This window comes from Lepidochelys kempii, chromosome 7, assembly GCF_965140265.1.
Source record: "Lepidochelys kempii isolate rLepKem1 chromosome 7, rLepKem1.hap2, whole genome shotgun sequence".
Taxonomy (NCBI): Eukaryota; Metazoa; Chordata; order Testudines; family Cheloniidae; genus Lepidochelys; species Lepidochelys kempii.
Window position 1 is genome coordinate 124,644,652 of NC_133262.1, and position 19,405 is coordinate 124,664,056.

The following is a 19,405-nucleotide window of genomic DNA, read 5'->3' on the forward strand; positions in this document are numbered from 1 at the left end:
GTAAGCAGGGAGGGGGCAAAGTTTGCAGATGATACAAAATTACTCAAGATAGTTAAGTCCCAGGCAGACTGCAAAGAGCTACAAAATGATCTGACAAAACTGGGTGACTGGGCAGCAAAATGGCAGATGAAATTCAATGTTGATAAGTGCAAAGTAATGCACACTGGAAAACAATACCAATTACGCATACAAAATGATGGGGTCTAAATTAGCTCAAGAAAAAGATCTCGGAGTCATCATGGATCGTTCTCTGAAAACATCCACTCAACGTGCAGCAGCAGTCAAGAAAGCTAACAGAATGTTGGAACCATTAGGAAAGGGATAGATAAGACAGAAAATACCATAATGCCACTATATAAATCCATGGTACATCCACACCGTGAACACTGCATGCAGTTCTGGTCGCCCTATCTCAAAAAAAGATATATTAGAATTGGAAAAAGTACAGAGAAGGACAACAAAAATGATGAAGGGTATAGAACAGCTTGCATATGAGAGATTAAAACATCTGGGACTGTTTAGAAAAAGAGACGACTAAGGGGGGATATGAGGGAGGTCAGTAAAATCATGACTGATGTGGAGAAAGTGAACAGGGAAGTGTTATTTACCCCTTCACATAACACACGAACCAGGGGCACTTAATGAAAGTAATAGGCAGTAGGTTGAAAACAAACCCAAGGAAATTCTTCACACAACGCACAGTCAGCCTGTGGAACTCCTTGCCAGAAGATGTTGCGAAGGCCAAAAGTAAAACTGGGTTCAGAAAAGAACTAGTTAAGTCCACAGAGGACAGATCCAGCAATGGCTATTAGCCAGGATGGTCAGGGATGCAACCCCATGATCTGGGTGTCCTGAAACCTCTGTTTGCCAGAAGCTGGGAATGGGCCACAGGGGATGGGTCACTTGGTGACTCCCTGTTCTGTTCATTCCCCCTGGGGCACCTGGCACTGGCCACTGCTGGAAGACAGGATACTGGGCTAGATGGACTTATGGCTTCACATCATGCCCTGAAGATCAACAGACTCAGGCTGTGTCAAAGCAACAGAGGAAACAAGCTGCAGGGCTGAGGGCTCTCAGCTGAGAATTTCCACCCCGCAATGTTAAGAGGAACGGTCCATGAACTCCCCTTGGCTTCTGGCCGTGGGGGTGGGGGGAGGAGGTGTTCTGCTAGAGGCTGGGAGGAAGGAATGGGACCTTTTCATGATGATTATCTATTTGTATTATCGGAGCCCCCAGGAGCCCCAGGCCATGCCAGGCGCTGCACAGACAGAACACAAAGATAGTATTTCTCACGGAGAATGAATCATTCACCCTGAAAACATCCCACCTCCTGCTGGATCATCAGGCCACAGCGGCCAGGCTGTGCCTGCAAACCCAGAAATGTGCACAGAAATTAGTCATCTTAGACATCAAATCCCATGGGGTTCCTGCAATTAAGCCCTTTGGATCCTGCATCTTGGAGTCTGAATGGGGGAAAAAATCACTCCAAGTGGCCAGGGCAAAACTCTGGGACGTGGAGCGAAAATGGCTGGAGGATGGTGAGTGACGGGGAGGTGCCCAAAGCCATCGCTGCTAGGACGGGGCTTATTCACCGTCTACATCAGGGGTCGGCAGCCTTTCAGAAGTGGTGGGCCGAGTCTTCATTTATTCACTCTAATTTACGGTTTCGCATGCCAGTCATACATTTTAACGTTTTTAGAAGGTCTCTTTCTATAAGTCTATATAATATATAACTAAACTATCGCCGTATGTACAGTAAATAAGGTTTTAAAAATGTTTAAGAAGCTTCATTTAAAATTAAATTAAAATGCAGCGCCCCCCGGACCGGTAGCCAGCACCCGGGCAGCGTGAGTGCCACTGAAAATCCGCTCGCGTGCCGGCTTTGGCCCGCGTGCCATAGGTTACCTACCCCTGGTCTACATCAACCACCCACAGCAGGGTGCACAGCACGACGGGCAGCGGGTACCCAGCTGGGAGGAGCTGCAAAGGGCAGGGGGCACAGAGAGATGCTTTGAGCAAGGGGGTTGGACTAGGTGACCTCCTGAGGTCCCTTCCAACCCTGGTATTCTATGATTCTATGACCCAGGGGGATCCAGAGAGACCTGGCAAACAGCGAACAGACAAGTAAATCCACCGGGGGAAAATAACCCCAGCCCTAGAGCCAGCCAGCGGTGAAAGCTGGGGACAGGGTGACAGCAGGCAGCGAGGAGTTTGCAATCTGAGACAGCTGCAAAAGGGCTGGAGCCGCACACACGGTGGGTGGGTGGGTGGTAGGCTCTGGTGTAACCACAGAGGCAATGTCACATTCACTCCCACGCGCCACATTACAGAGAGAGACGGGGAAAGCAGGGGAGCTCAGCAGAGAGCAGCAGAAATGGAGAGACTCCCCCTGTTGCTGGGGGGAGTCCCCTCAGCTCGCCTTCTGGGGAGACAGACCCTGCCTTCCGCCCCCACCCCCGCCTCTCTTTGGCTGTTTGCACACTGAGCTCTTCCCGGCAAGGACTGGTTCTGATTATATACCCGGCACAGCGGGGCCCTGATTTCGGCCATGGGAGGGCGGGGGGGGGGGGGGAAAATCTGTGGTGCACCCGGCCTAGCGTGGCCGGGGGGGAGGGTATGCAGAGCCAGGCCAGCATCCTGCAGGAGTGGCTGGGCATGTAGGTAGGAGCAAGGGGAAGAAATGGGGAAAGGAACCTCTCAGACCCACACTCCCAGCCAGGGAACTGAACCAGGCTGAAAGCGATCCGCTCTCCAGGAACGGGGGAGGGGGAAGCCCCCAGACTCAGAATAATCCCTCCTGCTGGGACGGGGAGGGGCTGGAACTGCTGGCAGCTGCGTCTCACCCTGGGGCCAGCTCCATCCCTCAGCCTCCAGCCAGGTGTTGTCTGCTAAATCTGGGCTCCCCCCACTCCAGCTGCTGTCTGTCTTCTGTCCCCTGGGCCCCCACAGCTGCTGTGGAAGGGGGTGGGGAGGGAGCCTTTGCTAAACGTCCCCCCCACAGCCTCTGCCTTTGGGTCCAGAGCAGTGAGGTCAGGATGAAACCGACCTGATGCCTGACAGTTTCCCTGGTGGGCACAGGGCCTGGCAGAGCAGCCTGAAACTGACCGGAGCCTCGTGAATTTCACTCCCAGTTTGGCAGAGCAGCAGCCCCAGGGCTGGGAGCCCTTGTCTGCAGTCTCTGGCAGGTATCACCGCACTGTTACGCAGCTCGCCCACGGGGATAGCTGCTCCCAAAACACCAGGGCCAGAAACGCTGGGGGTTTCTAAAACATTAAAAGCCAGATTCTGCAGAAGTCGATGGCTCAGCCCCCAGTGGTGAGTGGGTCTTTTGACACCCCGTAGCAGGTCTTTGCATCTCTAACGGCTCTGGATTTCAGCTGGCCACATTAGAAACCATGGCCCGGGCACGTCAGCCAGAACCTCGGGGTTTGACAGCTCCCGACCCCATGGATTTTCTCAGGTTACAGAAACGTTCTGGTTTCTGGCCATTCTCCCAGCCTGAGGCTAGTCTCACCAGCCAGGCCGCTCCTGCTATCTCCGCACAGAAAGGTGGCGTGAAGGGGGTCTGGCTGGGCCAGTGTCCTGGGACCACATGGGACTGTGTGTGTGTGTTTTCCCCTCATTTATGTTGGTTTCTCTGGGAGCTTTTTGGTCAAGTCAAACCAGGAGCTGCACATAGATGGGAACAGACCCTGGCCTCCTGCAAACCCAGCACAACTTCCACCTGAGCATCCCTCAGGCCATCAGCGACCATCTGCTAATCCTCACACCCCCTCAGGGAGAACAGCACCAGCGCCAGTCTACACAAGGGGAACCTGAGGCACATCACTCTGCCCAGAGTCACACTGCAAGCCAAAGGCAGAGCCAGGAAACTGACTGCCAGTTTTCTGCTCTACCCACTCCCCTCCCAGAGCTGGGAATAGAACCCAGGAGTCCTGGCTCTCAGCCCTCCCTTTTCTAACCCACTCCCCTCCCAGAGACAGAACCCAGGAGTCCTGGCTCCCAGTCACCCCTGCTCGAACCACTGGAGAATGTCAACTCCATAAACTATAAATATTGATTTTAAAATCAGCTTTTCCGTCCCCCATGAGGGTAACCCGGGTGCAGTGTCTCCCTAGGTTAGTCACCGCATGGTGTATTATGCACTTGTCTCCCCCGTTCAGTGCCGGGCGGCTGAGTGCTCCAAAGCTGCTCTCCCAATATAGCAGCAGCAAACGGCTCCATCAATAATGTATCGCTTCTGTTTCCTTTTGCTGCTTCTTTCCGGTTACTGATACGTGCCTTCTTCCTGTGGAACAGCCGCCCCGGTTCTGCCAGCTGGGCCGAAGGCAACCTGCTGCCACAGCGGCGAGCGCCTCGCCAGCGTCCACCAAACCGACGGCCACTCCAACCGCAGACTCTGCCCTGCCCGGGGGGGCCGCAGGGCGGGAAGTATCCCCTAGCCCAGTGGTTCTCAATCCTTTTTCTTTTTCATTTCGAATGCAGGTGCGGCCCCCTCTGGAAATCTACTGTTCAGTTCTGTTGCATCAGTTTTCAGTCTAAGTCTTTTGCGGACCCCTCAGACATAGTCCACAGACCCACGGGGGCTAAGAACCCCTGCCCTAGCCCCACACACCAGGGCCAAGCAACACCCAGGGGCTCACTGGAGTTTCAAGGGGGGAAAGACAATTAAAGCCACTGCCAAGCACAACCTGTCCCAGCAAACGCACTGATGGAGCCAGCAAACAGAACCAGGATACAAGAGGGGGGCCAGGCGCGACACAGAGATCAGGTGCGGGCAAAACCAGCACGGCAAGGAGCGTCCCCTGACGGAGGGGAAAACCAACAGGCTTTTCGGGGACCCTGCGATCTCAAAATCGCCCTCCGTCCTGATCCACAGCCCCCTGCTAGCCCAGCACCCCCCCCAGCTCCGCCAGTTCCCCTCAATCCCGACCCACAGCCCCCTGCTAGCCCAGCCCTGGGCTCCTGAACACACCTGCTCTGCCAGTGACCCACGGCAGCCACCCACCCCCTAGGGGGAAGCTTGAGGACAAAGCCCCCCTGCCCTGGCCCCCTCCACAATGTTAACATGCTGCCCCAGAGACCCCACAGGCCCTGGCTTGGGTGGCTCTTAAGAGCCACTAACTCATGTCTGTTCCCGGTTCCCTCTGCAAGCTGCAATGGTTCTAAGGCCCAAAGTTTTCCTTCAGCAGTCCCCAGTGGGGCAAGGCCCCCGCTAGCACTGCCCTAGCTTGCTCCTGAGCCCCAGCCTGCCCTGAGGCCTGGGCCACACTTCACCCCTCTCCCACGCCCGAGGGACCAGCGGGAAGGCTGGGTCTGGGACCCCTGTGGAGGGGGTCTGCACTCCTGGTGTCAGAGAGCCAGCTGCAGCCCCCCCAGGTGTGTGTGTGATGTGCACTTGGGGGAGGAGCCATTCACTGCCAGCGTTCGGGGCTGGTGGAGTGCCATGGGCAGCTGCAACCATTGCTGAGCTTTGCCTGCAAATTCGCCTTCGCTTCCCTGGCCTCTCCTCCTTCCACAGAGCCTGGAGCTGGGACCGGGTTGCTGCTCCGGCAGGGATTCTTTGAGGCTTGGAGCAACGTGTGCCAGGTGGGCCCTACAGCGGTGAGGGCCGCACTGGAAATCCAGTGCCACGCGACCTGCCTCCGAACAGCGCGCTGCCCATGAGAACTGCTGCGCTGGGAACTTCCCCCCCAGCAGTGCCCTGGCACGGCCAGCTGGCCTGCACCAGGAGCCGCTCAGCCAGCTCAGAGACAACCTGATCCTACGTCGCAGTGCGCACTGGGCCCCTTCCAAAGGGTGACGCCAGCTCCCCACCCTGCAGAGCCTGAGCCAAGGGCCTCACAGAGAAGCCAGCGGCCCCGCATGACTCACACCTGCCCAGGAGGCAGTTTCGCTAGGGAGTCCTCACGCCAGCGCCCGCAGCACAAGGGGACGATGAGATGCAAACAGGACACCAAGACAGGCACCATCCCGGCCGACACCCCAGCACTGACGGGCGCCTCCAAAGCCGAAAGCACAAGTCCCTACAGCTGGAGCTAAAAAGCCAGGCCCTGTGTCTGGCTGCACCAGACTCATCTTCCGAAGATCAGACCCCCCAGGGGGACACGTCACACACTGATCTGGGAGCTCCGAGGCACGTGGCCCGCACACCTCTCCCCACACTGCCCTCTCCGATCACGCCAAGATTCACAGCCACAGGCCAGGGAGAGCGCTGAGCCTCCAACACCACCAGCCCCTGCACCTGTGCTCAGGGAGAATCCCCACGAGCTGCATGCAGTGAAGTGCCTATGACACACAGCTGGGCACTTCTGATTCCGCCCACCGGCCAGCCCAGCACAATACATTGGGTTCCCAGTTCTAAAAATCCTCCATCAAGGCTGTTGCTCGTCCCCACCCCATCCAGGGCCCGGCAAACCCCAGTGGGGTCTGTGCACAGGGGACGACTCCAGGAGCTCGACCCCGCTTTGCTTTGGCCCCCTGCCATCGGCTCCTACTCTGCCCTGAGCCTGGGCCAGCTGAGCCCCGAGCCACGGTGCCCTGGCATTTCCGGCCCATTTCCCTGGCAGATCGTGAAATAAAGGTCGTTTCACCTAAGCACTTGGGGCAGGGACTGTCTCTCTGTCCCCTGTTTGTACAGTGCCTGGCACAGCAGGGACCTAGGCCTTGACTGGGCTCCTGGGCACTGCCACCATCAGATAACAAATCACCATCTGTGAAACAAGCCAAGAGTCCCCCACTTCGCAGCTTCTGCTGCTGAGCTCCTGGCATCCCTCCAGCTTCCAAGCTCCCTGCGTACCACCCTCCCATCCCCCTTGGGGTCAGGGAACACTCTCCTGCCAACCCCCACCCCAGCATGCCGGGGGGCTGCCCCAGTGCCACTCAGGGCCCTTCCACAGCTCTCCAGCTGCGCGCCGGACCCACTGGTACTGGGCAGGGGGACCTGGTGGGCTAACCCTAATGCTAGAACCAAATGGGGACCCTGTGTCCCCGTCCCCCCCAACCCCCCCCCAAACCCTTCTGCACTACAGCTATCTGCTGTTATTGCACCCAGCTCTGGGGGCTGCGGGACGCACCCCTTCCATGCCAGGGCCTGGGAATGCGGGATTACAGGAGGGGCAGGCTGTTATCTGTGGTCACTGGCGGAGCCCCAGAGGGGTGGGGCTGGCATCTGTGACACTTGGAGATCAAACCCTCCCCAACGGTCCCTCTTGTTTTGACCCAGGCCCAGCAGCTGAGTGTGTGTGCGGGGGAGGAGGGGTGTGATGGAAAACTCCACAGTTCTGAAAGACGAAGACCCAGAGACACAGGGAACTGGGTTCAGGGCCCAGCCCTGCCTTCTTCCCACAGACAACTGTCCCATGGGACTCACACCAGAGACCCTGCAGCCAACACGATCGGTTTCTGAGAGTCCTGGGTGCCGTGTGTGTGTGTATACAGTCGCATGTGCGGCAGGGGGAGGGCGTGTATGTACAAGCGTGTGCGCAGGCAGTGGGGGCGTGAATGTGTACAGTCGCATGTGCAGGCGGGGGGGGGGCGTGTGTATGTACAGTCGCGTATGCATAACAGGCCCCCCTACCCGCACCAGGAGCCCCTCGGGCATGCTGTGTGCAGACCCCAGGGGGTGCTCAGCACAGCTGGGGCTGGCAGGACCCTGTGCTCCCACCAGGGGCTCCCCCGAGCCCCCCAGCAGCAGCAGGAAACCACAGCCGCACCCTGCAGGCAGACTGATAGACATCAGGAGAGGCAGGGGAAGGGAGCCTTTAACGCTCCAACACCCCCCGCAGCATGCCAGGGGGCTGCCCCAGTGCCACCCAGGGTCCCTTCCGCAGCTCTCCCGCACGCTGGCCCCACTGGTTCTGGGCAGGGGGACCTGGTGGGCTAACCCTAATGCTAGAACCAAGTGGGGACCCTGGCCATGGGCCCCTGCCTCCTCCCAGCGCTGACCCTCCCAGATCACTAGGCCTGCCTGGGCCCAGCATACAGGGCAGGCAAAGTGCAGCCCGCAGGCCAACACAGAGAGGCTGGGCTTGGAGACGACAAACCCTTCTTTTTGGTCATCCGTACAGGGACTTCAGTGGACTCCTCTCCCCCAGGACAGGAGGACATATACTGCAGCATATCTGTGCAGCACTGCTCCCCACTGGGGACAAACCAGACCTGCTTGGCTGTGTGCCATAAGCCCTATACTGCTAGCGGAGAGTCTCCAGTAATTGCATTTTGGAGCAGGAGGATCTGGCTCTGTCCTGCCATGGCTGTGAAATGCCCGTGGCCAATGCGTACCCCCACAGCCAGCCCTGCCCCGAACCCGCCCCCACAGCCAGCCCGGCCCCGCTCCCCACAGCACCCCCTGCTGGGAACCCACCCCCCCACAGCCAGCCCGGCCCCACTCCCGCCCCCACAGCCAGCCTGGCCCCGCTCCCCACAGCACCCCCTGCTGGGAACCCACCCCCCCACAGCCAGCCCGGCCCCACTCCCGCCCCCACAGCCAGCCTGGCCCCGCTCCCCACAGCGCCCCCTGCTGGGAACCCGCCCCCCCACAGCCAGCCCAGCCCCACTCCCGCCCCCACAGCCAGCCTGGCCCCGCTCCCCACAGCACCCCCTGCTGGGAACCTCCTCACAGCCAGCCCTGCCCCGAACCCGCCCCCACAGCCAGCCCGGCCCCGCTCCCCACAGCACCCCCTGCTGGGAACCCACCCCCCCACAGCCAGCCCAGCCCCACTCCCGCCCCCACAGCCAGCCTGGCCCCGCTCCCCACAGCACCCCCTGCTGGGAACCCACCCCCCCACAGCCAGCCCAGCCCCACTCCCGCCCCCACAGCCAGCCTGGCCCCGCTCCCCACAGCACCCCCTGCTGGGAACCCACCCCCCCACAGCCAGCCCGGCCCCACTCCCGCCCCCACAGCCAGCCTGGCCCCGCTCCCCACAGCACCCCCTGCTGGGAACCCACCCCCCCACAGCCAGCCCGGCCCCACTCCCGCCCCCACAGCCAGCCTGGCCCCGCTCCCCACAGCACCCCCTGCTGGGAACCCGCCCCCCCACAGCCAGCCCAGCCCCACTCCCGCCCCCACAGCCAGCCTGGCCCCGCTCCCCACAGCACCCCCTGCTGGGAACCCGCCCCCCCACAGCCAGCCCAGCCCCACTCCCGCCCCCACAGCCAGCCTGGCCCCGCTCCCCACAGCACCCCCTGCTGGGAACCTCCTCACAGCCAGCCCGGCCCCACTCCCGCCCCCACAGCCAACCCGGCCCCGCTCCCCACAGCACCCCCTGCTGGGAACCCACCCCCCCACAGCCAGCCCGGCCCCACTCCCGCCCCCACAGCCAGCCTGGCCCCGCTCCCCACAGCACCCCCTGCTGGGAACCCGCCCCCCCACAGCCAGCCCGGCCCCACTCCCGCCCCCACAGCCAGCCTGGCCCCGCTCCCCACAGCACCCCCTGCTGGGAACCCACCCCCCCACAGCCAGCCCAGCCCCACTCCCGCCCCCACAGCCAGCCTGGCCCCGCTCCCCACAGCACCCCCTGCTGGGAACCTCCTCACAGCCAGCCCTGCCCCGAACCCTCCCCCACAGCCAGCCTGGCCCCGCTCCCCACAGCACCCCCTGCTGGGAACCCGCCCCCCCACAGCCAGCCCGGCCCCACTCCCCACAGCACCCCCTGCTGGGAACCCCCTCACACCCTAACACTGCCCCGAACCCTCCCCCACAGCCAGCCCGGCCCCGCTTTCACAGCGCCCCCTGCTGGGAATCCTTCCCCCACAGCCAGCCCGGCCCCGCTCCCCACAGCGCCCCCTGCTGGGAACCCCCTCACACCCTAACACTGCCCCAAACCCTCCCCCACAGCCAGCCCGGCCCCGCTCCCCACAGAGCCCCGAGAGGGCCACACCAGACACAGCCTGGGCCCACAGCGCTGCCTCGGAGGAAAGCGGCGTCCCTGGAGACACACGGGGGCTGCATGGGAGCCATCTGGAGCCTGGAGGGCTTCCCGGATGGGGAGCAGGACCAGGAGGCTGGGCCTGGCAGCTGCCTGCCTCGTGTCCCTGGGCCAGTTACTGCCTGACGGGTTTTCGGACACGGATGCAGAGTCCGGGGACTCCCAGGGCCTGATTCGCAGAGTGGCTGGACACTGAGAGCTCGCTGCAGTCAGCGGGAGCTGGGGGCTCAGCGCCGCTGGGAATCGGGCCCTGGGCACCTTGTGGTGGGGCCGGAACCTTGTGGCCCCCACAACCAGAGCCACTTGGCTACCCCAGCCCATGAGGCCCCATGGGAACAAGGCTCGGAGGCCCCTGGGGTACCAGCATCAGGACCAACAGGCATGTGTGTAGCTCACCCATAGGCCACATGGGAGCCACACAGCACAGACACCCCACTGCAGGCTGGACAAGTTCCTGTGTAGCCACCTCGGAGACGTCCCTACAGCCCCCCTGGCCCAGACACCCCACCTGCACCCCCAAACCACCCCAGCCCCCCTCCCTCAGAGACACCCACACACACCCCGCCTGCTCCCCCAACCCATCCCACCTGCTCCCCCAAACCACCCCAGCCCCCTCCCTCAGAGACACCCCCAGCCCCCCTACCTTCTCCCCCAAACCACCCCAGCCCCCCTTCCTCAGAGACACCCCCACACACCCTGCCCTCTCCCCCAACCCCCCTACACCCCACCTGCACCCCCAAACCACTCCAGCCCCCCTCCCTCAGAGACACCCCCACATCCCCAGACACCCCACCTGCTCCCCCAGCCCCCCTCCCTCACAGACACCCCCACGCTCTCCGTTTTGCTGTGGCAAGGAGAGGAGGCCGGCCAAGAGGCACCGAGGGGCTGATCCGCAGCTACTCGCACTAGGGCTGCCGGGAAGCCCAGCGCATGGGAGGAAGGAGGGTTTGGTGGTTAGAGCAGAAGCCTGCATGTCAGGACACCTGGGTTCTCTCCCTGGCTCTGCTACTAGGTCCCTGCATGAGCAAGTCACTTCCCCTTTGCAGAACCAGGCCCCTGCTACTCCCCACCCGGCTCCTGGCCCGACAACGCTGCTCGCTGCCCCCCTCCCCGGGGCCTGTGACTCAGTTACCAAGGGACGAGCCCGGAGTGCTATGGAAACTGCCGCCCCCAGGGGTCAGAGCTCAGCCGGGCTCCGGCAGCTGCCAGACTCCCCCCGCCCCACACACAGGTCTGCAATTCAGCAAAGGGCAGGGCCCCAGAGGGCCCCAGGCAATGGCGGGCGGGGGCAGCAGCGCGAACAGGATGCTGGGTGGGGAGGAGCACCACCGCACTGGTGGGGCCTGTTCCCTTCTCCTGCTGTCTCTCCATTGCTGGGGCACGGGGGTTGTGCACACACTCACCCCCTAACCTCACCCCACTGTGGGCTCAGCACAAAGGGGAAATGGGGCAGTGACCCAACCCCCACCGCTGTCCACATGGGTATCCACGCTGCCAGCGGGCACAGAGCTCTGACACCCCCCTGCCCCACAAAGCAACTCTCCCCCGCCACCTGAGCTGCAGGAGAATCCCCACCCCCCGTTAGCTATAGAGGGCCTATGATCCCCGTGCAACGCAGCGGAACTGTTCCAATCCCACCAGGCCGAGGGCAGCGCTCAGACCCTCGCAATGCCCCGCTCGTTACATTGCACTGGCCCCCAGACTCAGTTCTTTCACCCGGGTACAGAGCAAGGGGTGGGGGGCCAGAATTGCTGATGCAAGATGGGGGGGTGCAGGAAGGGGACGAGCGGGACCACTCCCTCCAGGGGACAGGGTATCTGCCCTCCCCCTCTTGCTTTTTCACCCCTAACAGAGCAGAGGGAGGGGGTGGCCATGGACCCCGCCCCCTCCATGGGGTGAGAGGTTCCTCGGGGCTGGGGGAGCGGCAGACCCCCCAATGGCCAATCCCAAGCAGGAAACTCCTCCAAGTTAACACAGCCCCAGAGCGCAGCCTGGGCCCAGCGGCTCATTAAATGTTTCTGGCTGGCAGGCGGCCAGAGGCAGAGGTTGTTTGTTCTATATTCCCATAAACAGCCCAGGCAGGGCGGGGGGGTGGGGGGAGGCGGCTGGCGGGGAAATCTCTCCCTGCATTTCGAGCCCTGCGTGGGGAGGGAGGCAGGAACGGATCTCGCACACGCATGCACACACACGCGTGTATATCCACGCTCGGCTGTTCCCCCTGGGCAGTAACACACACACCCCAGCCAGAGAGGGGGAGATGTGTGGGGAGGACTGGTTGGCTGGTGCTCTGGGAGCCCTAGGAGAGGATTACGGCTGCTCTTGCAAGGGGTGGGGGGAAGGGCCGGACTCAGTGACCCCACAGGGCTCTGCACCACATGATGGCCGAGGAGCAGGGAGGATATGCCCCCCAACTCCCGTGTAAGGCCCTGCCTGTCACCACTGCTGTGCCATGCAGCGGGCAGTGCCCCCCAACACAACCTCATGGCGGAGCTGGGTCGGGGGCCGGTGCCCCACCCCAGGCTGCAGCGGGAGCAAGGAGGCGGTAGGGCCCGTTGGCGCTGCCCGGCGGAACCTCCTCCGGGCCGAGGGGCCCCCCCGCACCCTGGGCAGAAGGGGGTGCGGGCCCCGTGCGCCGGCTGGGGCAGTGCCCGGCCTGGGGGGCTGCAGGGCGCCGGCTGGGGCTGGCCCTTTAAAGGCTGGCCGGGCTGGCAGGGAGCTCACGTGACTTTCTGCTCGAGGAAGCAGCGCTCTGGCTCTGGCAGCTTCCACGGGAGTGGGGGAGGCGGGTGGGGGAAGGGGCCGCCTGGAACCAGTGCGGGGGAGGGGCAGCCGGGCAGGCACCGCAGGGCCCCCTGCCCCCAACGGAGGGGGAGCCGGCTGGGGGGGGGCTGGGCCCTGGGGCTGCACAGCCTGGCCTGTGCCCTGCTGAGGGGGCTGGCCCCATGGTGGGGGGCGGGCAGGCCCCTGTGCTCAGGCTCTCTCACCCACCCCTGAGCACAGCTCCTCACCCCACGCACAGCACGGCCCGAAGTGGGGGCAGCTGCGGGGCCCGAAGTGGAGCCACACCGCGCCCGGGCCACCTCACAGCCACACGCAACACGCTCCTTGCACCCGCCCCACTAGACAGGCGGAGAAACTGAGGCACAGAGCTGAGTGACTCACCCAAGGTCACACATAGTGTCTGTGGCAGAGCAGGGACTGAATCCAGGTCGCCCGGGCCACCCCTCCCCCCGCTCCAATGGGACCCACAGATGATAGCATCAGCCCCAGCCAAACCCTTCCCAGTCGGGAGAAGGGGAGCGCTGGGGAGGGCTCAGCCCCACAGCCAGCCCCCAAGGCCATGCCCGGGAGGCCCAGCTGGCCTTGCCAAAGGCTGCTCACAGACAGGTTCTAGGCACATCAAAGCCAAGAGCTTTCAGGCCAGGCTCAGGGGGCATCAGCTAATGCCCCACGTGAGGAAGGGCCTCACCACCTGATGGCAGGGCTATGCAGGGCTTGGGAGGCTGGGTGACTGACCCCGCTTCCCCCACTGCCCGCCGCCCTGCCAGCCAGACCCCGCACCCCGCAGTGCCCGCGGGCCCTGCCAGCCAGACCCCCCACTGCCCTGCCAGCCAGACCCCCCACTGCCCGCCGGACCTGCCAGCCGGATCCCGCTCCCCGCACTGCTCCCCGCACTGCCCGCCGGCCCTGCCCGCCAGACTCCCCACTGCCAGTGCCCGCTAGCCCTGCCAGCCAGAACCCACTCCCTGCACGGCCCGCCGGCCCTGCCCACCAGACCCCGCACTCCCACTGCCCGCTGGCTCTGCCAGCCAGACCCCGCTCCCCCCTCACTGTCCTGCCAGCCAGACCCCCGCACTGCCCACCAGCTAGACCCCACTCCCCCCTCACTGCCCGCTGGCTCTGCCAGCCAGACCCCACAACGGCCCTAACCCGTCAGTGCACTCTCCCCGCAGTCTGCTGTGCCCTGCAGGTCCCCAAATGGCTTGGGGCAGACGGGGCAGAGGAAGGGAGTGAGGGAACGGGAAGGAATAAGCAACATCTCACCCGCTCCCCGGCGCCCCCACATGCCTGAACCAGCACTGCCCACGTCCCCAGCGACTCCACATCCCCCCCAACCCTGGGCCCTGCCCCATCGGCTCACAGCAGCCAGGCACAGGGCCTGAGGGGCACCGAGGCCTGCCGCTCCTCCCAGCATGGGGCAGCCGCGCACTGCTCCAGGAGACCCGCTCTCGCCCCAGGTGCTGCCTGCCCAGGCCGTGCCCTGGCCGTGCCCAGGCCGTGCCCTGGCCGTGCCCAGGCCGCCCCTCCGAGCGCTGCCAGGGGCTGCGCGGGGGACAGGGAAGGGCGGCCAGCGGCCCCTGATCAGCCAGGGGGTTACAACCGTCTGTTTCCTCTCCGAGTTAGAGCTGGCGGGTGCTCAGGGCGCCAACTCCACCCCCCCCCGGCACGGTGCCCCCCCCGGCCGGGCCCAGGGGCCCCACCGCCACCCCCACCCCGGCACGGTGCCCCCCCCGGCCGGGCCCAGGGGCCCCACCGCCACCCCCACCCCGGCACGGTGCCCCCCCCGGCCGGGCCCAGGGGCCCCACCGCCACCCCCACCCCGGCACGGTGCCCCGACCCCCCCCCGGCCGGGCCCAGGGGCCCCACCGCCACCCCCACCCCGGCACGGTGCCCCGACCCCCCCCCGGCCGGGCCCAGGGGCCCCACCGCCACCCCCACCCCGGCACGGTGCCCCGACCCCCCCCCGGCCGGGCCCAGGGGCCCCACCGCCACCCCCACCCCGGCACGGTGCCCCGACCCCCCCCCGGCCGGGCCCAGGGGCCCCACCGCCACCCCCACCCCGGCACGGTGCCCCGACCCCCCCCCCGGCCGGGCCCAGGGGCCCCACCCCCACCCCGGCACGGTGCCCCGACCCCCCCCGGCCGGGCCCAGGGGCCCCACCGCCACCCCCCCCCGGCACGGTGCCCCGACCCCCCCCGGCCGGGCCCAGGGGCCCCACCGCCACCCCCACCCCGGCACGGTGCCCCGACCCCCCCCCCGGCCGGGCCCAGGGGCCCCACCGCCACCCCCACCCCGGCACGGTGCCCCGACCCCCCCCCGGCCGGGCCCAGGGGCCCCACCGCCACCCCCACCCCGGCACGGTGCCCCGACCCCCCCCCCGGCCGGGCCAAGGGGCCCCACCCCCACCCCGGCACCGTGCCCCGACCCCCCCCCCCGGCCGGGCCCAGGGGCCCCACCGCCACCCCCACCCCGGCACGGTGCCCCGACCCCCCCCCGGCCAGAACAAGGGGCCCCACCCCCACCCCGGCACCGTGCCCCGACCCCCCCCCGGCCAGAACAAGGGGCCCCACCGCCACCCCGCTGCACCCGGCACGGTGCCCCGACCCCCCCAGGGGCGCCCCCCCCGGCCCCCACTCCAGCGCCGCCGCCACGGGGCCAGGCCAGGCGGCACCACCCTCCCCTGGACGCCACCGGCCTCCGCGGGTCCCGCTCCCCTCCGCTGGGACCGCCGCCCCCCCAAGCCCCCGCCAGCCCCCGGCCCCCCCCGCGCCCAGCCCAGCCCCCCACGCGCGGGGAGGGGGGGCCGGCCGGGGCCACTCACCGGGGCAGGCGCACCCCACTGACATCTTCACATGCCCGGCCGGGCCCCGGCGCGCTGCGAGCCGCCCCCGCGGCGGGACACGAGCCGGCCGCCCGGAGCGGGGCCCCCCGGCGCAGGGGCTCCCCGCGGCGCTGCTCCCACGCGCTGGCCGCCCCGGGGGGAGTCACGGGCGCGTGACGCAGCGCGGAAAAAACCGGGCCGGCGCCGAGGGCTGGGACATGGTGACGGGGCTGCGCGCGGGCGGGCGTGAGTGTGAGCGAGCGAGTGTGAGAGCGAGCGAGCGAGCGAGCGCGCGCGCCGGCGTGCCTGCGTGTGCGGCTGCGTCGGGGGGGGGGCAGGGCCCCGCGTGTGTGCGTGTGCGCGCGTGCCCGTGCGGCCCTGCACGTGGGGGTGTGCGCGTGTGCGCACAAACGTGTGGGGGAGGCAGGGTCCGTGTGCGGCTGCGTCGGAGGAGGGGGGGGGGGCCGGAGGGAGCCGTGTGGGTGTGCGCGCGACTGTGTATGTGTGTGTGTACACCTCGGGGTGCACGCGTGTCCGTGTGTGTGCAGGTACGTGTGTCCGTAGATGGGCGTGTGTGGCCACCTGTGCGGGTGTGTGCGGGGTGGGTGATGGCAGGGCCAGAGTGCATGTGTGTGCAGCTGTATCTGGGTGTGCGCATCGGCCCGTGTGTGCACGCGCGGCCATGTATGCACGCGCGTGCGTGTGTGTGTGCAGCTACGTGTGTGTGTGTGTGTATACCCATGCGTGACCGTGTGTGTGTGTGTGTGGGTACTATGTTCAGGTGTGTGCATGTGTGACCGTGTGTGTGTGTGAGCACAGGCGCGTGTGTGCGTGCACAGGTGTGTGTGTGCGTGCACAGGTGTGTGTGTGCACAGGTGTGTGTGTGAGCACACGCGTGTGTGAGAGCGTGCCCCCCCCCTCGGCATCCCTGGCGCAGCACAGAGCTGAGGACGCCCCGCGTTGCCCGGCTGCGGCAGCCCCTTCCCGGGCGGGTTGGCCTGGCTGACCCCTCTGGCCTGGGCCTGGAGCTGCCCGGGCCCGAACGGAGCCGCGGGGCCCCATGGGCTGCCCGGCGTAACATGAGCCACCCGGAGCCAGGCAGGGAGTTGGGGGGCTGGTGTTAGAGAGGGGTTGGGCACATGTTGGGGAGGCCTAGGGAGGTGGGGGTGGGGAAGGAGGTGGGAGGTCTAGGAGGAGGAGGGGGTGGGGGGCAGGGAGGTGAAGGAAAGCCGTGCAGTGGGATCGGGGAGGAAGAGGCTGCGAGGGGGTGCAGGGCGGCAGAGGGGCTGGGCCGGAGCGCAGTTGCCTGTCTCCAGTTCACAGGCAGTCACTGGTCATGGCTGCCGGTCCAGCCCCCCGGCGCCCGCTGCGCTGCCAAGACAAGAAGTGCCCGTGTGCCTCCAAAATGCCAGTTCAGCCCAGCAAGGAGCCACTGAGCCCCACCTGTGCAATGCCAGGGGGGGGCAGGAGGGGTGAGGGAAAGGCACAGCCTGGATCCCTGTGCCCCGTGCAGTGCCTCGGGGGAGTGGGGGGGAGAGGTTAAGGTTGGATCCCTGTGCCCTGCGCTGTGCCCGGGGGGGGGGGGGTAGGGTTGGATCCCTGGGCCCTGCGCTGTGCCCGGGGGGGGGGTAGGGTTGGATCCCTGGGCCCTGCGCTGTGCCCGGGGGGGGTAGGGTTGGATCCCTGGGCCCTGCGCTGTACCCGGGGGGGAGGGTAGGGTTGGATCCCTGTGCTGTGCCCGGGGGGGGTTAGGGTTGGATCCCTGTGCCCTGCGCTGTGCCGGGGGGGGTTAGGGTTGGATCCCTGTGCCCTGCGCTGTGCCCGGGGGGGGGTAGGGTTGGATCCCTGGGCCCTGCGCTGTGCCCGGGGGGGTGGTAGGGTTGGATCCCTGGGCCCTGCGCTGTGCCCGGGGGGGGGTTAGGGTTGGATCCCTGGGCCCTGCGCTGTGCCCGGGGGGGGATAGGGTTGGATCCCTGGGCCCTGCACTGTGCCGGGGGGGGGGGTGTTAGGGTTGGATCCCTGGGCCCTGCGCTGGGCCCGGGGCGGGGGGGGGGGGGTTAGGGTTGGATCCCTGGGCCCTGCGCTGGGCCCGGGGGGGCGGGGGTTAGGGTTGGATCCCTGGGCCCTGCGCTGGGCCCGGGGGGGCGGGGGTTAGGGTTGGATCCCTGGGCCCTGCGCTGGGCCCGGGGGGGGCGGGGGTTAGGGTTGGATCCCTGGGCCCTGCGCTGGGCCCGGGGGGGCGGGGGTTAGGGTTGGATCCCTGGGCCCTGCGCTGGGCCCGGGGGGGGCGGGGGTTAGGGTTGGATCCCTGGGCCCTGCGCTGGGCCCGGGGGGGGCGGGGGTTAGGGTTGGATCCCTGGGCCCTGCGCTGGGCCCGGGGGGGCGGGGGTTAGGGTTGGATCCCTGGGCCCTGCGCTGGGCCCGGGGGGGCGGGGGTTAGGGTTGGATCCCTGGGCCCTGCGCTGGGCCCGGGGGGGGCGGGGGTTAGGGTTGGATCCCTGGGCCCTGCGCTGGGCCCGGGGGGGGGGGGGTAGGGTTGGATCCCTGGGCCCCGCAATGGAGCCGGAATGCAGTGCCCCAGGGGAGGGGAAGAAGCGGAATTGGAGGGCCCCAGGGATCCGGCTCCTTTCTCTTTGTGGGGGCGTGCTGTCTCTGGGGTCCATTATCCCAGAGAGCTTGGAGAGCCAGCTCTGGCTCTTCTGCTGGGGGACTGCCCCTGGGTCCCATCCTGGCCCCTAGACCCCCAGTCCCTTGCAGGGGTCATGCCCCCTGGAAACCAGCTTTGGGTTTGCTTCCCCACACAGTGGGGCCCGATGGGAGCAGGGCAAGGAGCCCCGCTGAAGCCCTGGGTTCGTCTCCCTGGGCAGACAGACAGAGGGGACAGAGAGAGGGACAGACACACAAAGGGACAGGCCGCAGTGGGGAAGGAGGCTGCTGGAGAGACCTTCCCCATGTGGCTCTTCCCAGCATCCAGCATCCTCCGTGTCTTCCTGAAGTATCCCTGAGCACTGCAGCCCCCCTCCCCGCTCAAGTGGGCCAGCCAGCTGTGCCCTGCTCCCCGCGGCCCAGCCAAGCTGCTCCCATCCCCGCCCCCGCCGGAGCAGGGTTAGGGGTCCGCGCTCACCCTCTGCAGCTGCCCCCACTAGAACAGGCCAGGATCCCTGGGTCCCGCGCCCAATGCAGCCTGCCAGGCCCGGGGGCCGTAGCCCTGGGCCCAGCTGCTGCCGGAGACGCGCACAGGAAGTGCTGTGCCACGGAGGGGCACGGACGGTGCTGGGGTCCCAGCAGGGCTGGTTGCCAGCATCCCCCTCCCTGCCACTTCTGGGCCACTTCCTCTGCTTGGCACCAGGCCAGCCCTCTCCTGGCCCAGATGCACAGACATCGTGGGGGGAGGGGAAGGAAGGGGAGGGGAGTTTGAGCTACACCTTCCCCTCTGCCCCTAATGACAGGCGGAGCCTGCCCCGGGATAGGCAGCTGGGGCTGGTGCCAGGAGGCAGGGAGGGGGGACCCTGCCTCTGTCCTGGTGCTCCCAGCCCCCTCCCACCAGTGCCAACTCCCCCCTCAGGTATCTAGGAATTGCTAGATCAGGGACTGGATCCGTTAGGGGCCGTCCAGCCCAGCATCAAGTCTGACCCCAGGAGAAGGTGTAAGATGCCCCCCGATGGGCACCTCTGGAATATCTGGCCCCTGGGGAGAGTTTCTCCCCGGCTGCGGAGCGGGGTTCTTGTCTCAGGGCTGTGAGCATTTGGGGAACAGCTTGACTCAGGAATCCGGGCCCTGCCGGCTCAGCGCCAAGACGTCCAGGGCCCCGTCGTGGGCGAGGGCAGCCTGTGCCAGCTTGGGGGGCCACAAGACAAAGGCTGTGGTTATCACT

At 66.2% G+C, this 19,405-nt stretch overlaps 1 protein-coding gene across 2 annotated transcripts in view; it reads right to left on the reverse strand.

Annotated features, from left to right (window-relative positions):
- LDB1 (LIM domain binding 1) overlaps window positions 1-15,795 on the reverse strand; it is a 47,940-nt gene extending 32,145 nt beyond the window's left edge. For both annotated transcript variants that reach the window (XM_073354587.1, XM_073354586.1), the window contains exon 1: window positions 15,532-15,795. In XM_073354587.1, the coding sequence (XP_073210688.1) occupies window positions 15,532-15,556 (25 nt within the window). In that variant the 5' untranslated portion in view covers window positions 15,557-15,795. The remainder of the gene's footprint in view (window positions 1-15,531) is intronic.
- Between the last annotated feature and the right edge of the window lie 3,610 nt (window positions 15,796-19,405).